Source organism: Drosophila mauritiana, chromosome 2L (genome assembly GCF_004382145.1).
Source record: "Drosophila mauritiana strain mau12 chromosome 2L, ASM438214v1, whole genome shotgun sequence".
In the NCBI taxonomy this organism is placed as follows: Eukaryota; Metazoa; Arthropoda; class Insecta; order Diptera; family Drosophilidae; genus Drosophila; species Drosophila mauritiana.
In genome coordinates, this window is record NC_046667.1 from 14,054,176 (window position 1) to 14,079,592 (window position 25,417).

General features: G+C 41.0%; 1 protein-coding gene across 2 annotated transcripts; it reads right to left on the reverse strand.

Annotated features, from left to right (window-relative positions):
• Positions 1 to 4,439: 4,439 nt before the first annotated feature.
• On the reverse strand, positions 4,440 to 23,015 carry LOC117138205 (zinc finger protein Elbow). 2 transcript variants are annotated; one of them, XM_033300152.1, is made up of 3 exons: positions 21,864 to 23,015; positions 5,858 to 6,680; positions 4,440 to 5,562 (listed from the first exon to the last, which is right to left on the reverse strand). In XM_033300152.1, exons 1-3 carry the CDS (start codon positions 21,930 to 21,932, stop codon positions 4,802 to 4,804), a joined length of 1,653 nt encoding a protein of 550 aa, XP_033156043.1. In that variant the 5' UTR covers positions 21,933 to 23,015; the 3' UTR covers positions 4,440 to 4,801. The 2 variants fall into 2 exon arrangements, with proteins under 2 accessions (XP_033156043.1, XP_033156034.1); XM_033300143.1 differs by having other exon boundaries at positions 5,858 to 6,683.
• Positions 23,016 to 25,417: the final 2,402 nt, after the last annotated feature.

Below are 25,417 nucleotides of genomic sequence, written 5' to 3' on the forward strand. Positions count from 1 at the left end.
TGGCTATAAAATCGTGGCATATATTCGCGGTGAACGCGAACAGAAATTAACATGCAACACGACAGCAGCCGCTGACAGCAGTCGCGATGGTGTGGCAAGGATGGGGCAGGAAGATGGCCGGAGTAGGGATCTGCGACAGAGTACGTGAAGTGTCAAGCTGCCAGCGAAAATTCCCGACAAGATTGCACAACAGCAGCATTGTGCTCATATTTAAAATGGCCAACGATGTTGACCAACGCCACAATGGACTCGGCCCGGTGGCTGGCATGGGATGGCAATTGGCCATCGACGTCAGACCGCCAGATATAAAGTATTTCGTGCTTTGTGGCTCTCCACAGATTCTGCACTGTTCAAAAAGGTTTCAAGAATGGCATAAGATAATAATTGATATAAACTCTTTATTCTTTGGTTCTGTGTTTATTCAGAAATATTCTTAGTTGTACTAGGATACTATAGGAAGTACTTAAGCAGATCCTTGAATGAGCTTCTTAGCTTATGGTTTCTTCTATTGGCTAGTGTTTTTTTTTCAGTGCAGTGGCTCCCAGAAGGCCTGTCAAATGCATCGGTTTCATGGCGGTCCCCAGGTACCAGTCGAAGTCCCGGTTGCAGACGTTGCGTGAGCACCATGGCTGCAACTTCAACACCTTCGAAAAGGGGCATCATCATTACCATCATCATCGATAAAATGCATTTGCAAGCGCATTGCATACAAACTGTTTGCTAAATTTATTTATATGTAATGTTCTCGGTCATGCATATTTAATGTTCACGCATTTTTCCCTGTTCTTCCGCGGCGTAAAAGAACCCGAAGACCATAAGATAAAATGCAGTTGCCATTGACTTTGGCGACCTCAAACCAGGGAGCTCCTCCAACTCCATCCCAACCAGCTTGGCAGACAAGTAGCTGCTGTTCTCCCTGCTCCTCTGGTATCTGCATTTGGGCTTCTGGTTTGCTGGCCAGAACGGTTAGCTGTTTTCGCCTTGTTCCTCTCGTGTAGCGGTTGTCAGCCATCAAACTGGCCAGCACCGACTTCTGATTCAGATTTGGTGTTACTTCGGCGGAGCTTTGGTGCTTAGGCATGGCTAATGGGATTGTTAGTGTGGATTATAGCGTAAATAAAATGATACTAAAACCAAGGGAGGTATCATCATCATCTATGTGAATGGGTGAATTTACAGGAAAGCCTTGTGCTACAAAGTCCTACTTGTGCCTTTAGATGTGTATCTTACTTATGATTTATATATAATTTGCATTAAGCATTCACCACTTCAAGAGCCAGTTTTCTGTTGTTGCCTTCTTTTCCAATGTGACTTTTACTTCGAATGTCTTAATGCTCAGGAGTTAAACACCCGCATCCCTTTTCCCGCATCTCCCCCAAATACGAGTAGTATATAGGAAAGTGTTCCCGGTGCTCATAAATCAAAGTGACATGACCAACTCTCGGCATTAATATTTCAACACCACAAATGCGGCGTCAATTCGCACATGTGGAGATGGGGCATGGAACTGAAGGAGACGACGTGACAGGGACAACATGCACAACGATGTCTGCAAAATTGTGTGCATAATAAATAAATATGAAAGGCCTTCATCATGATGGCATAGCATCGCATCGAAACTCCTAGCCCCACACACACCCAAACCAGACCGAGAGTCGATTCCAAAGTGCAGCTCACTCTGGCCATCAAATCAAATCAAGACAAGCGTTCAAACATGCAACATGAGCAGCAACCCCGACCAAAGCCAGACCAACAGAGACACGCTCGACTAATTATGGAAATGTCATCAGACGTTGATAGTTCCCCCCTGTGAGGTCTGGTCTCACTGGCCAAAATGGAAAAATGCATACATTTAGTGCGCGCAATTTGCCTGCAATGCCTCGACACATGCGACAATTTTTAAGCAGCACTTGCACGGCAATTTATTAAACTCGTGCGACTCACTCCTTCGTTGCTTTCATTCTTGTTTTGTGGAAGAAATTAAAATTTTCGAGCTCGATTCGGCGGCAGTGGGGAATTGGGGGATTGGGGACTCAAGGAGTCGGGTGGAGGTGACGACAGACACTGGTTAAGACAGCCAGCGACGCCTCTCTGAAGTGACAAAAGTTCAGATCGTGGGTGGCAAAGTCAGACAAGACGGTGGCGTTGCCTCCATGCACAATGATATATGGTTTTGTCGGCTGTCATTTGGTTTTGAAAATTATTGTTGTGGCCTGCACTTGGGGTTTGGGTGTCTTTTGTTTATACTCTTCACTGACTCCGGGTAAGAGCCACTGCACTACTGCATCATAGTTGTTTGTTTGGCTAGAAACTAAAGACTCATTCAAATGTCGTCGTTCAATGATGGTTACTTTATAAAAGATGCTCAAGAATTCGCGTTTGTTTGCTGCTCAGTGTTATTATTATTAATGTGTTTTTTCTTAAGGAACAGTATCCCATATTCGCTTACGTCCTCTACCGCCCAAGTGTTTAGCATTCAGTTGTTTTTCTTTCATTTACCCGGCTGCCAAGCTGCTGCTGCAATCGTAAATTTCAGTGAATTACGATTTTACCTGCTTTCGCACAGAGCCAGCATGTCTGCATTTTAAATATGCAGTCAGCACTTATCACCAGCAAAGTTAATGGCCGCCAGGACGTACTAAGTTGGATCAAACACAACACCCAGTGCGGCAGACAGTCGGATCGCAATGTAATATACTTCATATATCGCCGGAGGAGCTTTCTTTTCCAATTGGTGGCTACCTTAACAATTTACATGCTGGCCAAAAAGGACAGTCATATTTTATTCGAGCTTGTCGTTTCGCTTTCGCTTTCCATGGTTTTATTTCTGCTTCGCGATGTAATATTTTTGTATCTTTTGGCGATTTTTCATCTCCATTATTTTGCAGGAAAAATAAATTTGCAAACGGTAGGAGAAATATTTTCACAAAATCCCCAACCAATAAATTTCAGCCACCCACCCGTTTCCCATTCCCCACTCCCCATGCCCGTTTGCCATTTTCCTTTCTTTCTGCGCGCGGTTGGGTGACAAGTCCAGCCTGGTCGAATGGGTTTTGGTGGGTGGAGTGGGTTTGGGATGGCTTGGAATGGGATAGTGCCTCCAATGATAAATGGTCGCGGCTAGAGGGAACTATAATGGCCAGCGCGATGGCGGTGGCTTTCACCTGCGATGTGGTATGAGCAAAATAAAACAAGAATCGGAAAAGCGTATTGCGGAGGGCGAGGGCCGGCGAGATCTTCATCCTCGGCTTGTCAAAAGCACTGAACGTGAACATCACTTATATATGAGCTGCATGCCCCAAAGCCCCTACCAAAACCCATTTCCAGGTGCCCACTCCACAACCCTTTTTGTCCAGAACGATTCTCGGCTATATGTGGCGAAATGGACATTTATGAAAGAATTATTGATGCCAGCGCCAATATGTGTGCGAGTGAGTGTGTGCGGGTGGTTGGAAGGTTTGTGGCATATTTTTTATGACTCCCGCCAAGGGACAGAGATGGTGACCAGAGTCGGAGCCTGAACCGTGGCCTGGCCTGGCCAGGTCATAGGGTGTTCCCTTCTCCCAGGCCCGCTCCTCCGTCGTATAATACAATAAATTGTCAGGTGGGGCGGCTAGCTGTCAAAATGCAGGGGCATAACTCTCTCTCTCGGCCTTCTCCACCATCCCCACCATACCCACCTTACCACCCAACCCCACCATCTATGGCAAAAACGAAAATTTTAATTTATCGACGCCATATGTGGGCAGTGAGCAGAGGAACTATTGCCAGTCAACTGTGTGTGCCTGCCTGCCCCTTAAGTTCCACCTACCATTTCTCAACTTCTTTTTGGGGAAATATAAAACTTGATTTACTGCCATTTCGTGTGTGTGTGGTAGCTGTTCCAGTAGCTCGACTGGTATAATTTAGCGGCAAACGTAACCGAAATGTTATGATTTGTGAGCCAATGGATACGTACTAGCTATGTTACATACAGATATATATGTATAGACTTTTTTCCGGTTGGTCTTGTTTGCCTTTGGCCATGACTTAAAGCTTTTCCGATACGATTTTGGGCATCTGGTTTTGGTCTGAAGCCAACTGTTTGTGTCACTTTTCCCTGAAAAATGAACAGGAAGCCAGGGAATGAAATATAATTGTAGGATTTTGAGTTCCAGCAAGTGCTTGGTCCTGGGAACACTTCCTTTTGTGTGTCCTTAATCCCGATTTATCACTATCAAAGTTGCCCTGCCCAATTATAGAAGAGAAAACTGATTTGGTATTTAATTTTCTTTGATTTATTGATTTCTTTGTAGTGACTTAATTGAACATTAAAATATTGTTCATAATTACACATTTATGTTTAGGCATATGTATAGAATTAATTATAAGCAGTTACTCATATATATTACAAGAATTTTACAACTTTTAGTTTTTGGACAATCTTTTCATTTCGTTAATTCCGTAATCGTTTCGCTTGAATAGAATAAATTAAATTAAAATTACCGTTTGCGTTTAGTAGCATCCACAAAACACACAGACACACAAGGACGAGCGATATTTGATGTGCTGCACTATGTAATATATATCATCGATATTAGATACATATATGTATGTATATCTAGACGCTAGACTCCTTAAGCTAAATTGTAAACACATTTGTATGTAACTACAGTACATTAGATCACTAGCTTTTCGTTTCACGAGTGAGTCATACATATACACCAAAAACACATAGAGATACGACGACGACTCAAGAGAAATGATGGGTTTGACTGAAGGCCGAACTTCCGCATGGTGCTGCGATTCAATCAGCGGCCTACTACGGATGCGAAGATCCCATCCTGGGACCGTATAACGAGTACGGCGCAAAATATTGGGCCAGCGCCGGATGTGGCGGCAGTCCGGGCATTCCGGGCGGCGCCAACGAGGGCGGCAGCATCGATGGCTTTCCGTACGGATGATAACGGGCCGCCGACAGCGGACTCAGCGGCGGGGTTGGATAGGTGCGCTGGAAAAGCGGATGATTGGGCGGTATACCGCCGGCGGCCGCTGCACTCAGTACCGCGTCCGGCACGGAGGCCGTGTGGGTGCGCAGATGCTGGAACAGATCGTCGGAGGTGCCGAATCGCTTGCCACAGTACGCGGCATCGCTGCCGATCCACGAGCAGACGTACGGCATCTGGGAGGCGGCGGCCAGGGCGGCCAACTGGGCGTGGTACGATGAGGCGGCTGCCGCCGCCGCCGCTGCTGCCGCACTCGAGGATCCACCCGATCCGCCTTGGCTTCCGCTGGATTTTGATGAACCACCTCCGCCGCCGCCACCTCCCTCGCACTGCGGACATCCCGCCGGACACGGCTGACCCGCCGCCTTGTTGATGTAGTGCGGACTGGCCGGACATCCGGTGCAGTAGGGATCGCGGCACACATTCGGCGTGGCCGCCATCATCGACTGCTCCGTCAGCCCCTTCATCCGGGCGTAGTTCAGATACGGATTCATCGCCGACGCCTTGAACATGGCGTGGTGTGGCGACATCAACGAGCTGGCGGTCATCAAGTCCATGGAATAGGGGCTGCCGTAACCTGCAACGGAATTGTAGGGAAATTCGTTTTAGAAACAGTTTACGATTTACGATTAACCCCAAAAGTCATACTAAACAAAAAATGTTTGGGAATCGATTTTCTTAACAATATTTTCAATCAGCAACCTGAACTCCTTGATTTTGCTTATGCAATCTTTTATATATTTTCAAAGAATATTTTTGAATATATTTATCATAAAATTTAAGAAACTGCCATATTTCTAAGCTTCTTACAAAGTACTCGTTAGACTGGTCCCACCTAATCTCAACCGCCCACAACTCCAGATAGCACTTACCGGGTGGATAATAGGATGCAGCAGCTGCTGCGGCTGAGGCGGATCCTTGCTGGCTGGCCGCGTGCAGGGCCTTTACATAGTTGGCCTCCTTGGCGGCGGCGAGGGCGGCTTCCTGCAGGCGATTCGAGCTGGCGATTTGGGCAGCCGCCGCCGCCGCTGCCGCTGCACTGGGACTGTGCATGGCGGCCGACTCTTTGGAGTTGCTGCGACCGGGCGTGGTGGAGGCGGTTGGCGGCAGGCCGGGACTGCCATTATGCTGCATCACACCACCGGCCAGTCCCGAGGTGGGGGTCCTTCTCAGTGAGCCGGCTGCTGTCGGCGATTCCCGGTGCTGCGAGCTGGCACTTTGGTTCGAGTCGCAGCGCTGGCCACCACCGTTCGCCGTCGATTTGGGGGTCTTAACCCGCTGCTGGGCACTGGTGTTGTTGCTACTGAGATTTGTGGCGCCGCAATCGGCGGCTGTGGTTATATTGCTGATGTTGTTGTTCGGCTCGTAGGGCTTAAATGTGGTCGGTGTCGGTTTGCTGCTGCTGCTGCCATGGGCGGGGGGCAATTGCTGCTGCTCCACGGAGCCGGTGCTAACGCTGGATGAATGACTGCTAACCGGCGAGGATTTATCGCGTGCACTGCCATCCATTGATGCCTGCTGGCTGAGGCCAAAGGAGCCGGATCCACCCGATCCATTCGAGCCCTTCGGCTGGTGCTGCAGTTGCTTTGTGGACTTCTCGATGTTTGCCGCCAGCAGCTTGGGGTTTGTGGTATCCGCCCCAATGGCGCTGCATGTTTGGGCCAATAGCGCCAACGGACTGCTTTTGTTGTCCAGCTGCTGGGTGAAAGAAGAGAAGAAACGCAGAAACTTGGTTAACATTTGTGTACGAGTACAATATCGTGCGTTTTGTGCCCCAGCGATAAGATCGCGTCCTCATTGTCTTTCACTCTACTTTGTTCGGCAAACACTTCTTTGCTGACTCTGCCCCAGATCCTTATCTTTCGCCACAAAACTGGTGCGATCTTGAAATGCTCGTGCAACTCGACTTCATGCTCCTTTCGGGCGACATAAATAACAGGCCCATGGTCGTAAATATCTATAATCCCACAGCAAAATAAAGGGAATTATGAGGCCATTAAAATGTTTGCCAAAAAAAGTCGAACGGAGTGATATAGAAATACATAAATATTGCAATGTGGTGTCGGAAAAAATCTAACTACGCCCTTGGGAGTGTTTGTTATTTGGCCCATGGGTACAAATAAAAAACTAAGGGCGTTTCCTGCCGTTGACATCATTTTTTTGGATTGACTTTTTATCTGTATAAATGAAAACAATCCGAAATCAACCAATTTCTCTTATCATAAATTAGAGTACTTAATATGGTGGTATATATATGGTCGCCCAACTCAATCCATCTTACTCGATTTCTACAGTTATGTGCACAACTAATGTTAATAACTTTTAATCAGCGCTCATCAGGTTTTATGACCATTTCCAAATGAGCAATTAGGCTAATGAAATTATTAGCCATTCGCCATGTATTGTGCAATAAACAAGTGCCAAAGTTATGTGAGTTATGTGGGTAAAGTCAAGTTTTGGGAAGTTAAGTGGGGGGCGAAGAAAGTTCTATTATTAAATTTGTATTCATTATATAGTCCAATATAACCAAAAACAATCATTTTTGTATTTCACCGTAGCTGCTTTGATTGACTAAATATTAAAAAAAAAATGTAGTCATCAAATCGCTATGATATGATATATAATTTAGACTTTAACTAATTATAGATGACTTTATGCTTATTGCTTATCAATCGAGGTCTTCGTTTTATGGCTGTATCTGCACTTCTCGCCATACTATATATAGTTGGCCCATAAAGGCGATCGTATATATCAGCATTTAGAGCTATACGAGTGAAAATTACCGATTGAGTAGTACAAAGGGTTATCGAAAGAGTGCCGACAAAAGCTGAAATTACAGTCGATCGTAGTTATAAGTGTACATAAATGAAATGAATATTGCCCACTCACAGTTTGTGCCATAAACACGAAACACGGTTTTTGCAATAAAATCCATTTCGCCGCATGCCATAAATTATGGCCAACAGAGGAAGAAGAAGAAGCAGACGCCGTGGCAGCGGAAAGGGAAAACCCAAAACTGAGGCGAGAGTTGAACGTTCATAACTCATCGCCCAACTACAACGAGCGCACTCACAGCCACATTGAATATAATGACGTACACTCGGCTTGTACGGGGTATGTGGCATGTCTGTATATATGTATGTACGAGAGCGTAATTACGCTTATGCCCAACTGGCGCAAGTCGTAAACTACAAAATATTGAAGCTTTTATAACACTCAATGGGCCGTCATAAATTATTATGATACTATTGTAAAAATGGCAGAATTTCTTATCGGTACTTAAGGGTACTTTGGATGCCCTGTAATCAGAGTGCTTGTGTGTGCTCATGAAAGGAGTAACATTTTCATTTTTTGCAAGGGGATAATTTAGTGGAGAGGACATTATTTAACAAAGCAAGACAGATGGTTTAATAAATGAAAGGAATATTGCAGCATGTTTAAACTTTTACTATACTTTAATTTTCCAAAATTCTTTGTTTAAATTGATAAATATTGTTATTTAAAGATTTTGGTATTTAGCAGTATTACAGGGTATACTCTTAGCCAACCTATAGCCAGCACCATTTATGCTTATTCGATTTGAATTTCATGTGGGCATGCCTAGGAACCCCCACAGTCGAATCCTCCTCATCAACACTTTATTAATTATTGGCGCAAACAATGGGGCGAAACTGAGTCTATTTCGTCTCGTTTTTAGCACAATTAGTCATAATTTATTATCATGTTGATAAAGTTTCCGTATTGATTTTCGGTATTACGCATATTCGTGTCGCACATTTTGTGCTCTGCTTGTGATTTAGTTTATAAATATTTCCCAACCCCAAACTACGTACGCATACGTATGTACGTACGTGGGCAGATTGAACAGCCCATATGGGGCTTGTTTAATTTATGATTGGACAATGGCTTCATAAAACGTAGATATACTTTATTTATATGTGCGAATCGAAATGGTATTATTACTCGGTGTCTGACCTGTTCATATAATAATTGAGGCCATGTGGGGGTAATTAAACAAATCAACTTCTGCTGTAGTGCAACTAGGCCTATCAAAACTATTTACTAAGCGGTCTCGAATGGTTTTTTATGAACATGCTAAAATTCGAGAATATCCGACCAAGAAAAATACTAGTTTTTAACACTTAATTAGCTCTTAAGAGCCAATGGAAAACGAAAACCGAAAAAAAACGTAATATATACGTATAAATTATGAGCATTGTGATAATTAAAATGTTACACCTTGTGAAAAATGTGTATACAAAACATCGACACTAACAAGGTAAACAAACAACAAGCCGAGTATGGCAATAAAAAAAAAAGTGACTACGACAACAACAGAAGTCATGGCTGAGCAAGTTGGAAATGAAACCTCAACTGAAATGCATTTAGTTATGCCTTTGCACAATCAAGTCACAGCCGCTCGTTAAATGCGTATAATTTAATTAGACACTTTGAACTAAACACACTCAGCTGTCATGATTTGATTTGATTTATTATCGTCTGTGTGTACATATTTTTAAAATGCTAATTTTATTTTAAAGGTGTGTTAAGTTGGCCACAGGGCGAGCTGTTGATCTGTCCGACTTCAATTGTTTGGATTTTACCTGGAAAAACCACTTCCCTGTATGAAATATCACTGGTAACGAAAGCCACCGATTACCAAGTTTGTCTAATTGATCCAATTGATTCAAGATCTTAGCCAAAAAAAACACCATTTATCATCACGCCATACAAGCTATTTGCTTAGCTTTTCACACAAGTGTCACTAACAAATGCCTCAAGTATTATACAAATTAACAAGAAAAGCTAAATGTGTCAAACTATTTTATAGAGCCCCAAGCCACTTCCCCGCCAGCCCATTGAAAACACTCAACATTTGAGAAGTATGACACATCGACATACTTAAGTCATCATCGCACGTAGACTTGGAACAATAAAAGAGTCTCTGGCAAATAAAAATAAAGTAAATTATAAACAAATAAAAGCGGCACGCGAAGCTTTCGGATTGATCGGGGGTCGAAGGCAAAGTGTATGGCTCACGCACTCGAAGAGCCCTTGAAAAAGCACACTTTATGTTAATATGACAAACAAAATGTTGAAACTTTGTGTGTTTCACTTTTTTTTTGTTTTTTGGTAAAACACTGACATGACAGCCAAGTGGGGGGCACGTTTAATTCGAAGTGTTGTAAGGGGAGTCATGCCGAAGACAACGTAAGTTGGTGTAGAATTGTTGACTTCGTCTGACAGCTTATCAAATTGAATCTTTTGATCGATTTACTTTGAAAGCCTTGCCAAAAGGTATTCGGTTTTGAAAAGAAGCACTTGAATAGCTTTTTTATGAGGCTTATCGTCGAGGTTATTAAAGTAAAGTAGCTTTAATTTCATATATCTGAATTATGTGCTAGTAAAACTTAGCAAGTTTAGCAAGCAATAAAACTTATCTATAATGGTTTTCCAGATTTATCTGGCCGACTCTTTCTTCCACATTTTTGCTGGCCATATTTTGTAAAATGCAATTTTCAAAGATTCAGCGGCTCAGGAAATTTCTTTCCCTCGCTCACATTACGATACAGAAATAGCTACTATAAATATGAATTACAGGATAAGCATAAAAAGCGGAAATTGTGTGCCGCCGCCATCGTCGACAACGTTTTGCATAAGCCAACGGCAACGTCTTTAGCCAGACCTTTCCTCCCAGCTGAAACCCAAATCCCACCCAACCCAAACCCAAGTCCAACCCAATCCAAGTCAACCCAACCCATTCCAACTCCTGACTCAGTTTTTTTAAGACGCCCTTGCAGTTTTGCTGGAGAATTATAAAATAAGCGATAAAAGCGGTATATGATAAAACTTTATGCAGACTTTGTATTTTCTTCTCTTTCCAACGCGGGCACTCTTCTCTTTCTGCCCCACAACGCGTATGCTCAAGACCCTGACACTGGGAGTGGGTACTCTGTCGTTATACATATTATGCATGTATATTATATCATTCCGCCTGTTAACACCTTTTTGTGTACGCTTATTTATATACGATTTTTTCTTCGTTTTGGGGCGATAATAAATTTTGGCTTGGTTGGGGTGTAAGAGGAACAAATATAAATGTATATGAGAAATTTGCATAAATGGCTATAAAAATATTAAGAGCCTTGGGTCCAAGTTGAATTAAATGATTCATCTAGAGTTTTAATATTGTGGGCTGGGCGGTTAAAGTCTAGAAATATAAAAAACTAGCCTGTCGCTTTGTTACTATTTTTAAAGTCGTTATTAAGGACAAAGCTACCATATATGAACCCACCCATGATTTATGCAAGCTGATATCGCCTTTTTGGGTCTGTTTTAGATATTTAAATTTTAATTTGTTATAAATTTTCCTTAACTTATTTATTAATGAGTGAATTTAATATCTAAATTGAATTGCTTGTCAAGAGTCACAAATGTTAAGCGATTAAAATATTTGGTTTTCAGGGTGGCCTCACCCCTTCAGAAACCAAAGCACATGCCAAAAGGTCACAAATGATTAGACCCTCCGCCCAAGCGTAACCCCATTACTTAGTGCTTCGTTGATCCTACCACATGCATGTAGACTGCCCGGCCAGTCCGACCACAATTGCAATTCAATATGCCTGTTGGTTTATTTTCAGCCGGCATGGCACAATGAGAGAAACACAAAACCCTGTCACATTAACTGTCAACTGCCGCACAACTGACACTTGTCATATTGACAACCGACAGCGTCATTTGACTGTCAAACGCGGGCCAACAGAGTGAACAAATAGCAAATAAAGCCGAGATCCGACGAGGCCATCCCTGGCACTCAAAAAGCCGACTGTTCGCCTGTACGACTATTCGACTATATCCATGTGGCATGTGGCAATGCCTGGCATGGCATAGAGTTGCCACTGCCTGTGAAGAGCACTTGGCGTTAGACAATGTTGCAATTTTAGACGTTGCATGAGTCCCCAACTGTCAGCCATATCATTGCAATTGTCACAGTGGCTTGCTGCTGCAGTTGCTGTTGCTGTTGCACTGGGTGCACTTTGAGTGACACATTAATGCCATTTTCATGTGTCACTCTTTCTTTCATTTGCAGTGGCCCCACTCGGCGGGGTCTCTTGGAAAACTTGGCTGGGGTCGTGTCTTGTTTCTCTGTTAGATTTCATGTCAGACTTTTGTCAACATTACGTGTCTATTTAGTTGTCAGTTGGCAGTTGTTATAGCTTCGCTGCTGCTGCATTTTCCGTTGTTGGCCTTTTTTCGTTTTGGTTTCCAGAGCTGTGTATGCAAACATTTGTTTTTCGTCGCCGCATTCCTCACTACTTTTTTCTCTACCAGTATTTTTTGTATACTTATCTTAGTCGTCTTTTTTTTGGTGTAGCTGTGCAAATTACTCTGTTGTTTTTGGCCTTTTTATTTGCTTGGCGAATATTTTGTCTATCTTTTGTCAGGTGCGGCTTATTTGGTTATTTGGTGGGTGACTCAGATTAGGAAACAAAAGCGATTAGGGTAATTAGGGGATGAGAATAAATATTTAGGCGCTTAAAATAGTTGCAATTCTTTGGGTTGTTCGTAAGCGAAATTTCCCAAACTAATGAAGCAATCGCAAGGTAATGCTATTGAGCATTTAAATGGATTTCCCACTTTTTTAAGGTGCTACATCAAAGTCGTGGGTGATACGGTGCGTATACGCAATGCAATTAACCCCATAGCCTCTATCAAAATTAATTGCCACAGAATGAGAAAAACATTAAGAAGGCAATGTTCTTTTGCAGATCTATCACTTAATCCCACTTCCCTATGGCAATGTACATTTATATTTTTTTCTTGCCATTGATGTCAACGCCAATTGGCATATTCCATTATCCCGCTCATCACTCATGTGGCAGCAGCAGAGCAAAACACAGCGTATACAAATAAAATACGACTCAAAAATGAGGCCTCTCAAGGTTGCTCTTAGATTAGCGCAGCTGTCTCAGCCTAATGGTGTTTATTTTTTCAATTCTCGCCATCTCTATCTGTGTATGTCCGCTGTGTATCCATAATTTGGACAACGTGTTTATCAATCATACGCAACGTGCGCCTGTCACCTGCCATCCTCTGTCCAGCATTGTGATGGAATGCGTCAACGTGGGCGTTACTTTATGACGGGCTGTACTTCCTCCCGCAATAAAACAAAAAAAGCACTGGCTATATATGGTTTTCGAAAAAAATATTTATACATATGCCTAAATATGGTAAATAAGGAATTAACAGCTGTGAGGGTTATGCAAACGCGTATCATTGTTATTATCACCAAAGGCAATAATACTTTGCGAATTCTTTTTCAATGACTCTGCTTTAATTATCTTATTTTTTTTTTTAATTCATTTATCTTTTCGGCAATGTGTCTCGAATTAGGTTTTTTTCTTTTAATTTTATAAATTGAAATTAATTTTCTTAGAACTTGTAGTGCTATTAATAACAGCACTTTATTAAGATTTATTCGAAACTGGGTGAGTAAAGTATCATAAAATCTACAAATATATGAACGTATTTTTCTGACTTGACTATTTAAATATCCTATAAGACAATCAATCTATCTAAAAGAGTATATTCTTCTCTAGATCAGCTAAAATATATACTTAAGAGCAAATCTTGTTTTGTTTCTGACAATCTCATTAGCTGATTCTTTAATACATCAAGATCGTTGAGCAAAGTGTATGCAAACAGTTTAGCACCTCAAACTGGATCATGAGAGGGGTTCACAGAATTTAAATGCAACATTTTCGTACCGAACACACTCGAACAGCGATTATTATTATTATTTCACCACAAATCTTTGTTGTTCATCAAGAACAATAATTTCGATATTTTATTCCCCCCATTTAGAGGAATTCGCATTTATTTGCGCCTGTGTGCTGTGTGGCAGCTGTTGGCCTGGCAAATTAGCATAAAACCAAGCAAAAGGTGTCTGTCATTGCTGTCAAGTGAATTGAATGCCTGTGCCCACATGCGGCATTCATTAATTCCTACTTTCCGACTGATCCGCGCCGTGTTGGTCGCTCATTTTTTCTCGATTTTATTTTTATTAAGAAAAATCTTTAAGCTGACAGCTGACTAAATTAATTTGACAATAATTAGCATTTCAAGTTGTCAGCGTTAATGAAATTTCCACCCCTCCACCTGATGCGTTCGCCACCATCGCGATCGCATAATGAACCCAACGACACTTTATTATTTCAGTCCACTGCAACTGCAGCATTATTGGTGTCTCACTGGCATTGTTGGCTGTCAACTGGCTGTTGCCTTGGCTCGCCTGTCAAAATGCCAAATGGCCGACAAGCATTGGGGCGGTTCGGGGTGTTACACGTTCCGAAAAGTCCTAGAACTAGTTTCAATTACCCATTAATTAATAAAAGATGCATAAATTAAATCACATCTTAAAAGGAAATGCGAATCTATTACCATACGAAAAACTCTCAGTTAATTAAGTTTTTCTTGGCTATTTAGTTTTCTTACACATCCCTTGATAAAATCTTAAATCAAAATGGTAAAAATCCCGAGAGAGTAAATATTCTCTAAGTGTATGTTGCTGACGATGAGCCAGAAGATGCGGATCAGACCCGCCCAGACCCACAAAATGTTCGTTCGGAGGTGTCATTCGCATTTGGCATCGCGTTAATTACGTGTTATTTATAATTATGCCGCTCTACAGTTGCGTTGACAAGTGTTGTCAGCATCCCTCCCTTCTTCCTGCCACGCCCTCCCTGCCACCGCCCTCCTATGATTATGTTTTCTCTGCACTCGCAGCCTCCTCGATTTTGGCATAATTCATTTTACCGACTTCCCTTGAGTGCTTGATATGCATTTTTTAACAAGATTATTAAGTGGATTTGTTTTTATCGTTCTAATATGCACTTTTGGTGGGTAGTTTATTATAAAGTTTCTGGCATAATCTAGTATTTCAATTTATTTATTTTTTTTTTTTAAATGGCTGCAACATTTTAATAAACATAAAATAAAACTTTAATGAATTTAGCTTAGCCATGGTTCACTGTACATATGCAATAGATAGCGGTACAGAAACGACTAACTGAAAGCTCGGTAAAGGAAAACAAATTGTTGTTGCACTTCCGTTGCCAGTCAACTCTGACAGCAAGAAAGAGATGGCGAAAAGGTTGCAGAGGGAGATAGATGGAGAGTGGGATCTTCCACTATTTTAGCACTTCGCGCCGTTTCTGCCAAACTGACAGTTTTGTGTTGCACAGCTGTTAACCCATCTCCCCACCTCCTGACCATTACACAAAAAGTTTTTTATACGAAAATTGCATAACTAGACTAATGATAGCTATAAAGACTTTGGTCTAAAATAATATTACAAAAAGTGTTTTAGTTTTCAAGTTTAGTGTCAGTAGCAAATAATAAATATTTAAAATCTTGTGTTAAATTGAAATTAAATGCAAATTTGTACATGCATTTTGGTTCAGTGCAGATACAATTCGCGAATAAAAAATGCACTTGGCCTGTCTATTCCAAAAAACGAAACTGAAGCAGCTGGATTTTCGAGGGGAGCAACAGAGACAGCGAGTACGACTGAATGACGTGCTGACGCCTCTTCACTCGCTCCCTCCCTCTGTCCAAACCCCTGCCCCAATCCCCCTGCAAAGCCTTCTGCCTGTCTGCATAATAAAATGCGAAAATATGCAAATAGAGCCAAATAACGCGAGCAATGCAACCAACAACATACGGCAGTGGAAAGGGGTTTTTAGCGGGAAAAGCGGGCTGGGTATCTACCCCTTCGTTAGATTTTTTCGCTGCGATAAGCCGAAGAAACAGAAAAAAAGGAGAAAAAACGGTGCACATTTTGTTGTATTTTTTATTCGCAAATATTCGCCGAAATGACAGCGCGACAAGCCAAAAAGACAGCGGAGACAGCTGAATAAATGAATTGCAGTAGGTAAATTTTATTCGCAACACTCGCTCGGCTAATTTGAATAGGCAGGCCCCCTAAGGTTCCCCGCGATTTCCTCGATTCCCTCGATAAAGATGCTACCCACACGAAAAGTGTGGAAAGCCTTTGTTCGGTGCAAGATATTTGACACGTGATAAAGCACAAGCCGAGCCTGGGAAAATTGCAAGAGGCGTGAGATGTGCATCGCATTGTTCTGTAACAGCTCGATGCATTTCCTCCTACCTTTTTTCCAGTTTTTTCCCCTTTTCAAAGTCCATGAAAATGGCATAGATGCAAGTCCAACAACCAATGTTTATAATTACCGTTCCTGATTGATTTGTTATTCAAATGTTGATGTTATTCAGCAATTTTGGCACACGATCATAATCAGACACTGCAGTATCAACTGAACGATTGTCAATGTTCGTGGGGCCTGTCAGCAGCATTTCCCTGCGTAAGTCAAACGAATGTTTTTGTAACTTGACATTTGACATGACATTCAAGTCATTGGAAAGTAAAAACTCTGACAGTGTCTTTAATTCGTTTTATTTTCCCCATACGTTTTCTTTTATTTTCGTTTTGTATATTTCAACCTTGCCATTTTTGCCTTGAAGTGTCACAAGTACTGTCTATCTATATGGGCGGGGCGGGGGGTGGTGTGTTGGGAAAGTGTCAACGGCAGTCGAAAGACAACAAAGCGAAAGAAAAACGAAAGCCAAGAAGAGCTAGAAATTTGTAACCGAATAGCAATCAAAAAGTGTCACTTTGACACACGTCAGTTTGTATTTAAATGAACTTTTCCGCCTCTTTTGTTGATGGGGCATATTTCATTGTTTTTTGAGCTCAGAAATAAAATTAAACAAAGTGGGGATAACATTTCTGCCAAGTGTCAGTCGCTTTTGAAGGCTTGAATTCAATTTTTTCGGGGCAAAAGTAAAATAACAACAGACACATAGTCACATCTAATTTCAATTATCAATAAGAAAATTTATATAAATTTATTTTTAGTCTAAAAAATTGCACTGCTTTAAAGGCAATGCTGTAAATATTTAAATCTAAAGATAATTTATATTCCATTTAATTTCTTTTGGTCTATTGTTGCTTCGTGTGACGACCGGGCCACAGTTTCTTTATCGCACTCGGTCGAAAGTCACTTTCACTTTCGCTGCTCGCCGTAAATTGAGACCAGCTTGCAACACGAAAAGTAATTTGAAACGCTTTCAAATGACTGCCACAAAATTAATGGACACCAATCAGACACTCACACAGAGTGCGACTCGTTCAAGTGGCGCCAATTAAAATGATTAACATCGCGATAGAATAAATAAAAAATATACAGCCGAAAAAAGTGTCCACCACGCGGGCAACGGAAATAAACGGAATACCCGATGATAAGAGGGCTTTGATAGCTCACAAGTTGTTTCAGCGCATAATTGATGTGATTGAGATTGATTGTTTATTTGTTTTCCGCCCATTCAGTGGTTTGATTTGATTGAAATTGTCGCTCCCCAAACGGAACCCAAAAAAAAGGCGCCGGTTTGACCGCTTTGTGAGCTTATCAGCATTACATTTTAGCCTACTTCTTTATATACACTTTTTTATGCGTCCCGTCTGGTTTCCATTTAACAGAGAAACCTATAAATATGAAGTCTTGAATGCTTTGGGTTTCTTTAGAATTTCAGAGCTTCAAAAGCAATTTGGGTGCACTTAGGAAAGTCCCATTTTTATCAATGATCTGTTTTGAGGGTCTTTGTCAACGGGCATTTTTGGCGGCCAGCTGATTAATATTTATACGCAATCTTAAGCCAATCACTCATACGCCCCGTAACCAACTTAATGATTGATACCATTTGAAACCCATTTAATTTTCACCAGATTACCAGGGCATTAAGAATGCCGCCGTAACGGTCAAGCGTTTCCCCTGGACATTTGGGAATTATGGGATTTTTTTTCACTCTGTGCCTCGGCTTTAAAACCAATTTGGGCAAATGTGTAAGGTAAACCACGTTGTCACATGGCGACGCCATAAGCAAGTGCTTGGACATAATTAAGGTCGTTAGGGGGGATGCAAGTAACGAAATCTTTTCAGCGAAATCTTTTTTAAGTAGCAAAAAATACATTTTAAATATTGATATATGTATATTGCGTGCATTCCCTTTGTATTCCAAAATAACACGAAAGTACTGCACATAACATATACTTTAAACTTGGCGCAACCCGTTTAGTCGTTCAATTAAGTTTGTGACACATCTCATGATGCTGTTAATGGCGATGATGATAATGCAATTGACAGTTATCAGCGGGCACATTAATTTGATTACTTCTATATGAATTTATTGGTTAATTTGTTGGAGCATTTTACGATTATTGACTTTGACTGTTTTATAACCCACATTCGCCCACCCCCTTGGCTGGCCCCTTCCACCAAATCGATTATCTCGGGCCATAATTTGTAATGCCGCGACTTAACTCTATAGAGAAAAAAAAAAAAAAATACATAAAAAACGGGTTATTATTTTGCGGTTTAAGCGGCGATTGCAATTCATTATCATAGTTGCCGCCTCGCGTGCATTTAAATGAATTCATTGAGTTTCACCCATTCAATTTGTACATACGCAAGCATTTAGCTTTCAAAATGATATTTGCCATGAATGGTTATGACTATGGTTTTGAATTGAAGGGGGGATTTTCGGAGGTGTTGCCAGCACGATTGGTTGGGGCCGAGTTTTAACTGATAAATGCCGTTTGATTGTACCCCTAAACGGCAATAATATTGTTTGTCCGAATCGGAAATACAGTGTTGGACGCTGCTGTTCGCGTTTTATTGCTTTTTCTATTTCTTACTCGATATTTATAGTTGCTTATTAACGAAATTGGATCGTTAAATTTATGGTCTCACCATAAAATGTCATAAATTTATTAATGAACTGCCGCAGATATCGATCCAGTGACTGTATACTTTTTTAAGTCTGTTCCTAATCGGTTTCTTATCTCTCCGCAAACCCAAGTGTTTTCTATATGGAATTCAGTTCAATTGCAACTTCAACAGGCGAAGCTATTGTTAGACAGATCGATTGATTGATTTGTTTGAATTTATTGTGCATTTTGATTTGATTAGAGTACAGCGCATGATGCATAAATGTGACTAATGCTTTATTTATAAACGCTGATAAGAAGCAGTCTAAAAATGAAATGATCCGTTTATTTCAGGCGGAATTTTATGGACTTCCTGTATTTTTAGCATACTATCAAATGGCTTAGCAAAATGTATACAGCTCGTGTAAATTGACTTTTAACCCAGCCCAACCCCAATTAGAGTGGCATAGCAATTTCGCTGTATATCTTGTACCTCGCTTGTCTTTCTCGCATTTCACATATTTAAAATGTTCCAAGAATTAATTAACACTTTGAACAAAAACTATTATTTGTATGCGAGTACAAAAAATTAACATGACAGCTCTAGACATGGCAATTTATCACCGGCATAACACGTTGGGGCAACTCTGCTCGACTCATTTGTTGTAGCCTGTAGCCTGGCATTTCAGCTGTTGATGACACTTTAATTAGAGCCACACGCAACACACAAAGCCCAAAGAATGGCCCATTGGGGGGAAAATTCGCAGGGGAAAGGCCTGAGACGGAGCCGTTATGTCAAGCGCACACTTTAACTGCCAGATCCGACCAGTTGTGTTGGGTTTATTTGGTGGCCCAAACCAAACCAAGCAGCCTGTGGTTAACTGAAATGAACGTCGGACTGCATAAATGGCCGCTTGACTGACACATTTAATTATATTAATGATGTTTGCGGTCAGCTGACATTTGCACTTTATTTACCTTTTTCTGCTGCTCTGTCAGTTTAACTGTCCGACTGTCTGACTGTCCGACTGACTGACTGGTCTTGAGCTCATGTTAAGCTCTGACATGAGCCCGCGCGAACTGGAACCGAAGCTGACTTTCACGTTCACGTTCACATTTCAGATTTCAGATTTTGAGTTATTGCCCAACAGATAGCTCAGCAACGGTCGCATTTATTTCCATTTTGCGACGCCGCTGCCTTCTTCGGTCAAAAAGTTTTGTAATTTTTCAACGTGTGACAGCAAATTATCAACAGTCACTTTGAAGATCTCTCTTTTGGTTTCTGTGTGCGTCGCCGCTTTTATGGGGCGCCACATAAAAGATATACAAATGATGACACTGACAGCTGTCAGGCTTAGCTTATTTGATTTTATTATAATTAATTATAAGCAGCTGCCATTAATCATTGAATAATTTATAAGTTCGCAGATAGTATCGCAGATAAAGCACAAAAGAAGAAGGTTAGTCAGTCACCGGCAGACACGTAAACATAAATTAACTCAAAGTGCCGCACGTAAGCTCTTAAGTCTCTAAAGGAAAAGGTATTAGCAAGAAAAAGCGAATATTTGTGCATTATAGTACTAACTAATAGAACGTCATAATTAGTGCGAGTACACTAATAGAACGTCATAAATTACTGATCGACAGAAATGGAGATTACATTTCGTTGCTTTAAGACGCAACCCTCAAATTTGTAATGAAACCCAGATTCACAGAATCTGTCAGTCACTTGGCACCGGAACCAGTTCATCATGGGCCTCGTATGCAGATACGATCCGTTGATTTATGGGTTTTGCCTCATTTGCGCCACTGAAAAGCTTTCACACGAACAATATGGAGATGGCTGGGCTCTCCTCTCCGAAATCAGTAAATCACGTAGCTCCGAAAACGCTATTTCAAATTACCCAGTTAATGAATGTACTCATCGTGCTGGTGCCATAAACTGCTTCCGTTCTTTACGAACAAAATGCGCTCAACAAATTAAAATGAAAATTTATGAGTCTCACGGCAGTTCGAAGAGAGATAGTTTGGATAAAGTGAGTGGGGGAAATGGGGACCACAACAACTTTGACTCTGATTAACTGCCATAGTTCCTCGAACTACGGTCGTGGTGTAAGTGTGCGAAATTGCATTTGTTTTCTGTCATTATAAATTCAAATTTGGCGCGCCATAAATTTAGATACAATTTCCAGAGGTGCACTCGACTCTCTAAACACTTTCAGACGGAGGCAACTCGGCTGCAGATTTACATAGTTTAATATGAACAAACATAAATAAGTTTTATGTGCAGATATTGGAGAATTTATCGTTTTACGATTGTGAATTCGCTATTTGCCTCTTCCCCGCCCCCCGCAAACAGTTTCGGCACAGCACATTGCCCAAAGTCTTCTGGAAGTTTGGAGGAGGTTGTTCGTTTCGGATTGGTGCGGTAGTTTCATACATATTTCGCCAGTGGCGAGTGCTTACAGTCGACATTTTTATTATTTATGAAATATGGCTCGACAATCTATTTCAGATGTCTGAAACGTCGATAGTTTGTTATTCATAGCAGCAAGTTTTATAATCGAACGTAGCGAATTGGCTGTTATTGCTAGAATCTGTACTACTCGTCTTATTCTGTTTAAACCATGACAACTCTGGCATTTTTCTTATTCATATTTTGATTTATCCACAAATTAACCCTTAACAAGATTTGTTCTACTTAACGATCGGAACACCAAAGTAATATAATAATCTCTGTAGAGAGTGTGAAGAATGCGAAAACAAATAATATGCAATTTACGTCCTTCTTATCAACATTTAAAAATATTATTACATTTTAATATAAATCAATATAAATATTTTATTTGAAACGATAGTTTTAAGGGCTTTTAACCGAAACTATCCATCGGATACCTATTCATTTCAACTAATATTTTATCTAATATTAGACAGCTAAATCAGCTCACTGAAAAATAAATCGCATTAATCAATGAGCTGTATTAGGCGATAAGCGTTGAGTCCATATAAACGCAATAAATTTCTGATTGCCAAATAAAATACCTTGTGAGAATTATCCCCAAAACCCCACAAATGAGACAAAGAGATGGGCTTACCGCTGTTGGGGCAGCTGCAGCTGTCATATAATCCGGTCTTAAATAATGGTGATTGCTGGATTGCAGCATTTTATTATAATTTGTTAAATCCACTTTGACGGCTTTTCTTTGGTGGTTCGGTGGAGGTGTTGAGTGGTTGTTGTTGCTTTTGTCCCGACCGCAAAGTACGGCAGCGCGCTTAACGGTAAATGCCAATTTATGTGGCGTGTGCTGCCAACTCGTGTGAAAAGCGGCGCCTGCGCCTTGCCTGAAATATTTTCCAGCTGCCTGACTTTTCGCTGATTAAGCCGTCCACGTTTCGCGGTTCTCGTTGATGTGAGTACTTATTTATGATAATTTATTATTGTGTTTATTTTTTTTTCTTCTTTTTATTATTTATTCCGATTTCGATTCGCAATCGTTATTGCTGATGCTTGCTGGGCTTTGTTTGTAATTCGATTTCATTAATAATTCAGTGCTGCGGCGCAGGGGGGATTTCTCATGCGTCGAGTTGTGACTTTCACGCCAGCGGCATATTAATTTGTTGTTGTGATATGCTGGCTTCGCTTTAATTGTGCAATAAATTCATTAAGTATTATAATTGCCTCAGCGGTATTTAATATTTATATGTGTACACGATACAGATGTGTGTAAAAAAGAATTTACACACTACTTTCTTTGCTGGCTTGCATCTATTTACGTTTGATTCACGCATGGGCTTTTACAATGTATTCATTTATGGGTTTCCCTTTTGTTAGATATATGTATGTACTTTATTTATTTCTTTGGCTTGGCCGTTTTTGGTTAGTGGTTTCGCTCGAATGCCTCGTTGAGGGCGAGTTTTATGATGAGGCACGTACGTTATTAGATGGTTCCGGGAACGTGGGGATATCCAAAAGTTTGCTATTTACTGAGCTAATTTTGTTTCACATGTATACTTTGTTTTGAACTCAGTCTAATTTTGATAAAGCACAAAGATCACTCGAAAACGACTTAAAAAATAGGCGATTGTGTTGACTTTCTCGTATATATTTTTTTCAAAATTTTTTTTTTGCGTTTGGGGGAAGTGCATATGTATCCGCCTGGCCGATTTTACGCTTTCGCACTCACAAAACAACACTCCGGTCGTAGCAGTCCGTCCGTTCAGCGCACGTACGAACTTTAAACGTGAAATAACGAAATTCGACTAAAAATCTATAAACAACATGACGTGCACGCTCCTTTTCGCTCTTTTCGTATCACCCCCATTCTCCAATCGGCTCTCTCAGTAGTTTCGCGCTCGCTTGAAAACCAGTTCGCTCTTTGTTGTTTGTGGCCGTTTTCGTTTTCAACAAGTGTGCTTTTGTTGTTGTCCGAGGCCATGCGCTCCCCTTTTTCTTAGGGAGCGAGAGCGAAAGAGCCAAGTAGTTGGGGCACGAGAGCAAACGTTTTTAGTTCTACGCTCTTTGCTGAGCGCGCATGCTTTTTGCTGAGGCAGCGAATTTCGCGTGGGAGCGGAGAGCCAAAAAGCGCAGTAGAATTGGCGGTTAGTAGTAGATGGGTACTATGTGACGGAGAAGCAGTGTTGACGATGGGAAGTAACGGAAATTTTTGGATATTTTTGAAAATGTATATTTCCGCTATAAATTTGCTAGATAAAATAAAGGGTTATCAAGGTACCCGGTTTTTAAGAAATATTTTTATATATTTTTTATTTTTATACTGTACCAAAAATTCGAAATATTTTAAGATATTATTAAAACAAATATTGTACATTTATTATTTACATTACATGCAGTACAAGATTTACGGAAATATTTAATGGTGGCCACAAGTAACTTTACGCTTATACAGATCAAGCAATAAGTTTTGAATATTGCGTATATGCCCAGTTGGACATTATTTCTTTGTGCTATGTCTCAGTTTTAAGCTAAAAAATTGCAGAAATGTATAAATAAAATCTATGAAATTAAAAATAGAGCCAACACTCACACACAACGCTGGGCACACCGACACCAACACGCTCATTGGACGATCGCCGCTTCTGTGTAGCCATTTTGGGTAATTTTGTTTGCTGTTGTTGTTGTTTCACAGTGTTTCGTGGGGAATTTATTTCCACACATGTGTGTGCAGCCATGGCGCCTGTGTGCGTGTGGAGAGCGGAACGGCGTCGGCCATAATTGTTTACGAGCAGGTGGGCGTGTGTGTGGCGCTTGTTGGTGTGCCAGAATGAGTGAGTGTGTGAGGAGGGGGTGGGGAATGTGTTAAAAGCTGCAAGCCGAGAAAATATGATTTAGAGCACCAGAGACGCAACGAGAGAACCATTTCCGTGGAGAGAACACGATTCGGTGTATTTCCCTCACTTCGAAGAGAGAGTTTTCCCCACTGTAAACAGAAAACAGCTGGCGAAAATCTCGGCTCGCACATGAAGACGGGAAATGTCTGAGACGAAGTTTTTCCTCACTTTGCACACTGAAATAAATTTCAATTTCTGTACAAATGTACAACTAATTTGTAATAAAAATTGTTGATTAAATTTCTCTGATTGCTTAATATATACATAAGCAGTTTAATACCTAAATCATAGCTCCCACGTTAGGGCAATTTAAGAAATCAAATATAGGATTCATATTCTCTGGTTAAATTGCTCTATTGGGTCCGCATCATCGTAAAAAGCAAAAATGGTCGTAAAAACACAACCAAGACCACGCAATTGGTTAAATATTCAAAAAGCGAAATGCTGCTCTAGCTTTATGGCATTAAAATGTTTAGGATTTGAAAGAGAAATACACAATTATACTAATCGTGGCGCTTTGAATTAACAATCGATAATTTACATATTTCGGCCATATATTGACAGCTGCCACTGCTGCTCCACGCCTTCTTGGAGCATTTTTGGTGATGCTCTCATAAAATGCCCCCGTCCATTGTGGATTTTTGTCGTGTTCATTAAGAAGCTTTTGAAAGTTTCGCCTTTCAAAAACCATAAAATGTTTATTTAGATGCCACTTTAATGGCGGACAGAGTCAAACGTTTTATAGCTTCCTTTTGTTTCACAATATGGTTTTAGTTTCGTTTTCGGACTTAATAGACTCATTTCTGGTTTAACACAAAACAATCGAGTTTCAATTAACCACACAAAAAGTATATGTCGTTCTCGCTCTCCGGGTAAACCACAAAATTAAGTGGCTAACAGTATTTTGTGGCCACAACACATTACAAACCACACAAGCGAACTGAAAAAAAAGGAAATTATAATAGAGAACCGGGTTTGCCCATATCCTTTTTTTTGTACGCGCTTGTCTGCCGCGCCCAAGCGAATATCCCCAACAGACAAATAAGCAGGGGTGCGTTTTTCACGGTGCGGGGGTCGTTTCCGTTTCGGGCTTTTGTTAGCATTTTAGCAGTTCATTTATGTGGCTTACAGAGCGAGCAGGCGGCACATGTGACCGGAAAAGCCCTTTTAGTAACACAAAATGGTCACCAAAGTGGTTGAGTGCTTGTTAGTTTGCGGGATGTCTCGGGAATAATTTGAGATGTGACAATGGGTTTGGAAAAACTTTCCCATTACTACTACAGATTACTATTTGACTCTA

What these genes read in the sequence shown, in the direction of transcription:
- LOC117138205 (XM_033300143.1), bottom strand. Translation starts at nt 21,932, where the DNA reads ATGCTGCAATCCAGCAATCACCATTATTTAAGACCGGATTATATGACA. An exon ending in CTGCAGCTGCCCCAACAGCG is followed by an intron (nt 6,684 to 21,863) that starts GTAAGCCCATCT and finishes TCTTTCACCCAG; the next exon opens with CAGCTGGACAACAAAAGCAG. An exon ending in TGCATCCTATTATCCACCCG is followed by an intron (nt 5,563 to 5,857) that starts GTAAGTGCTATC and finishes ATTCCGTTGCAG; the next exon opens with GTTACGGCAGCCCCTATTCC.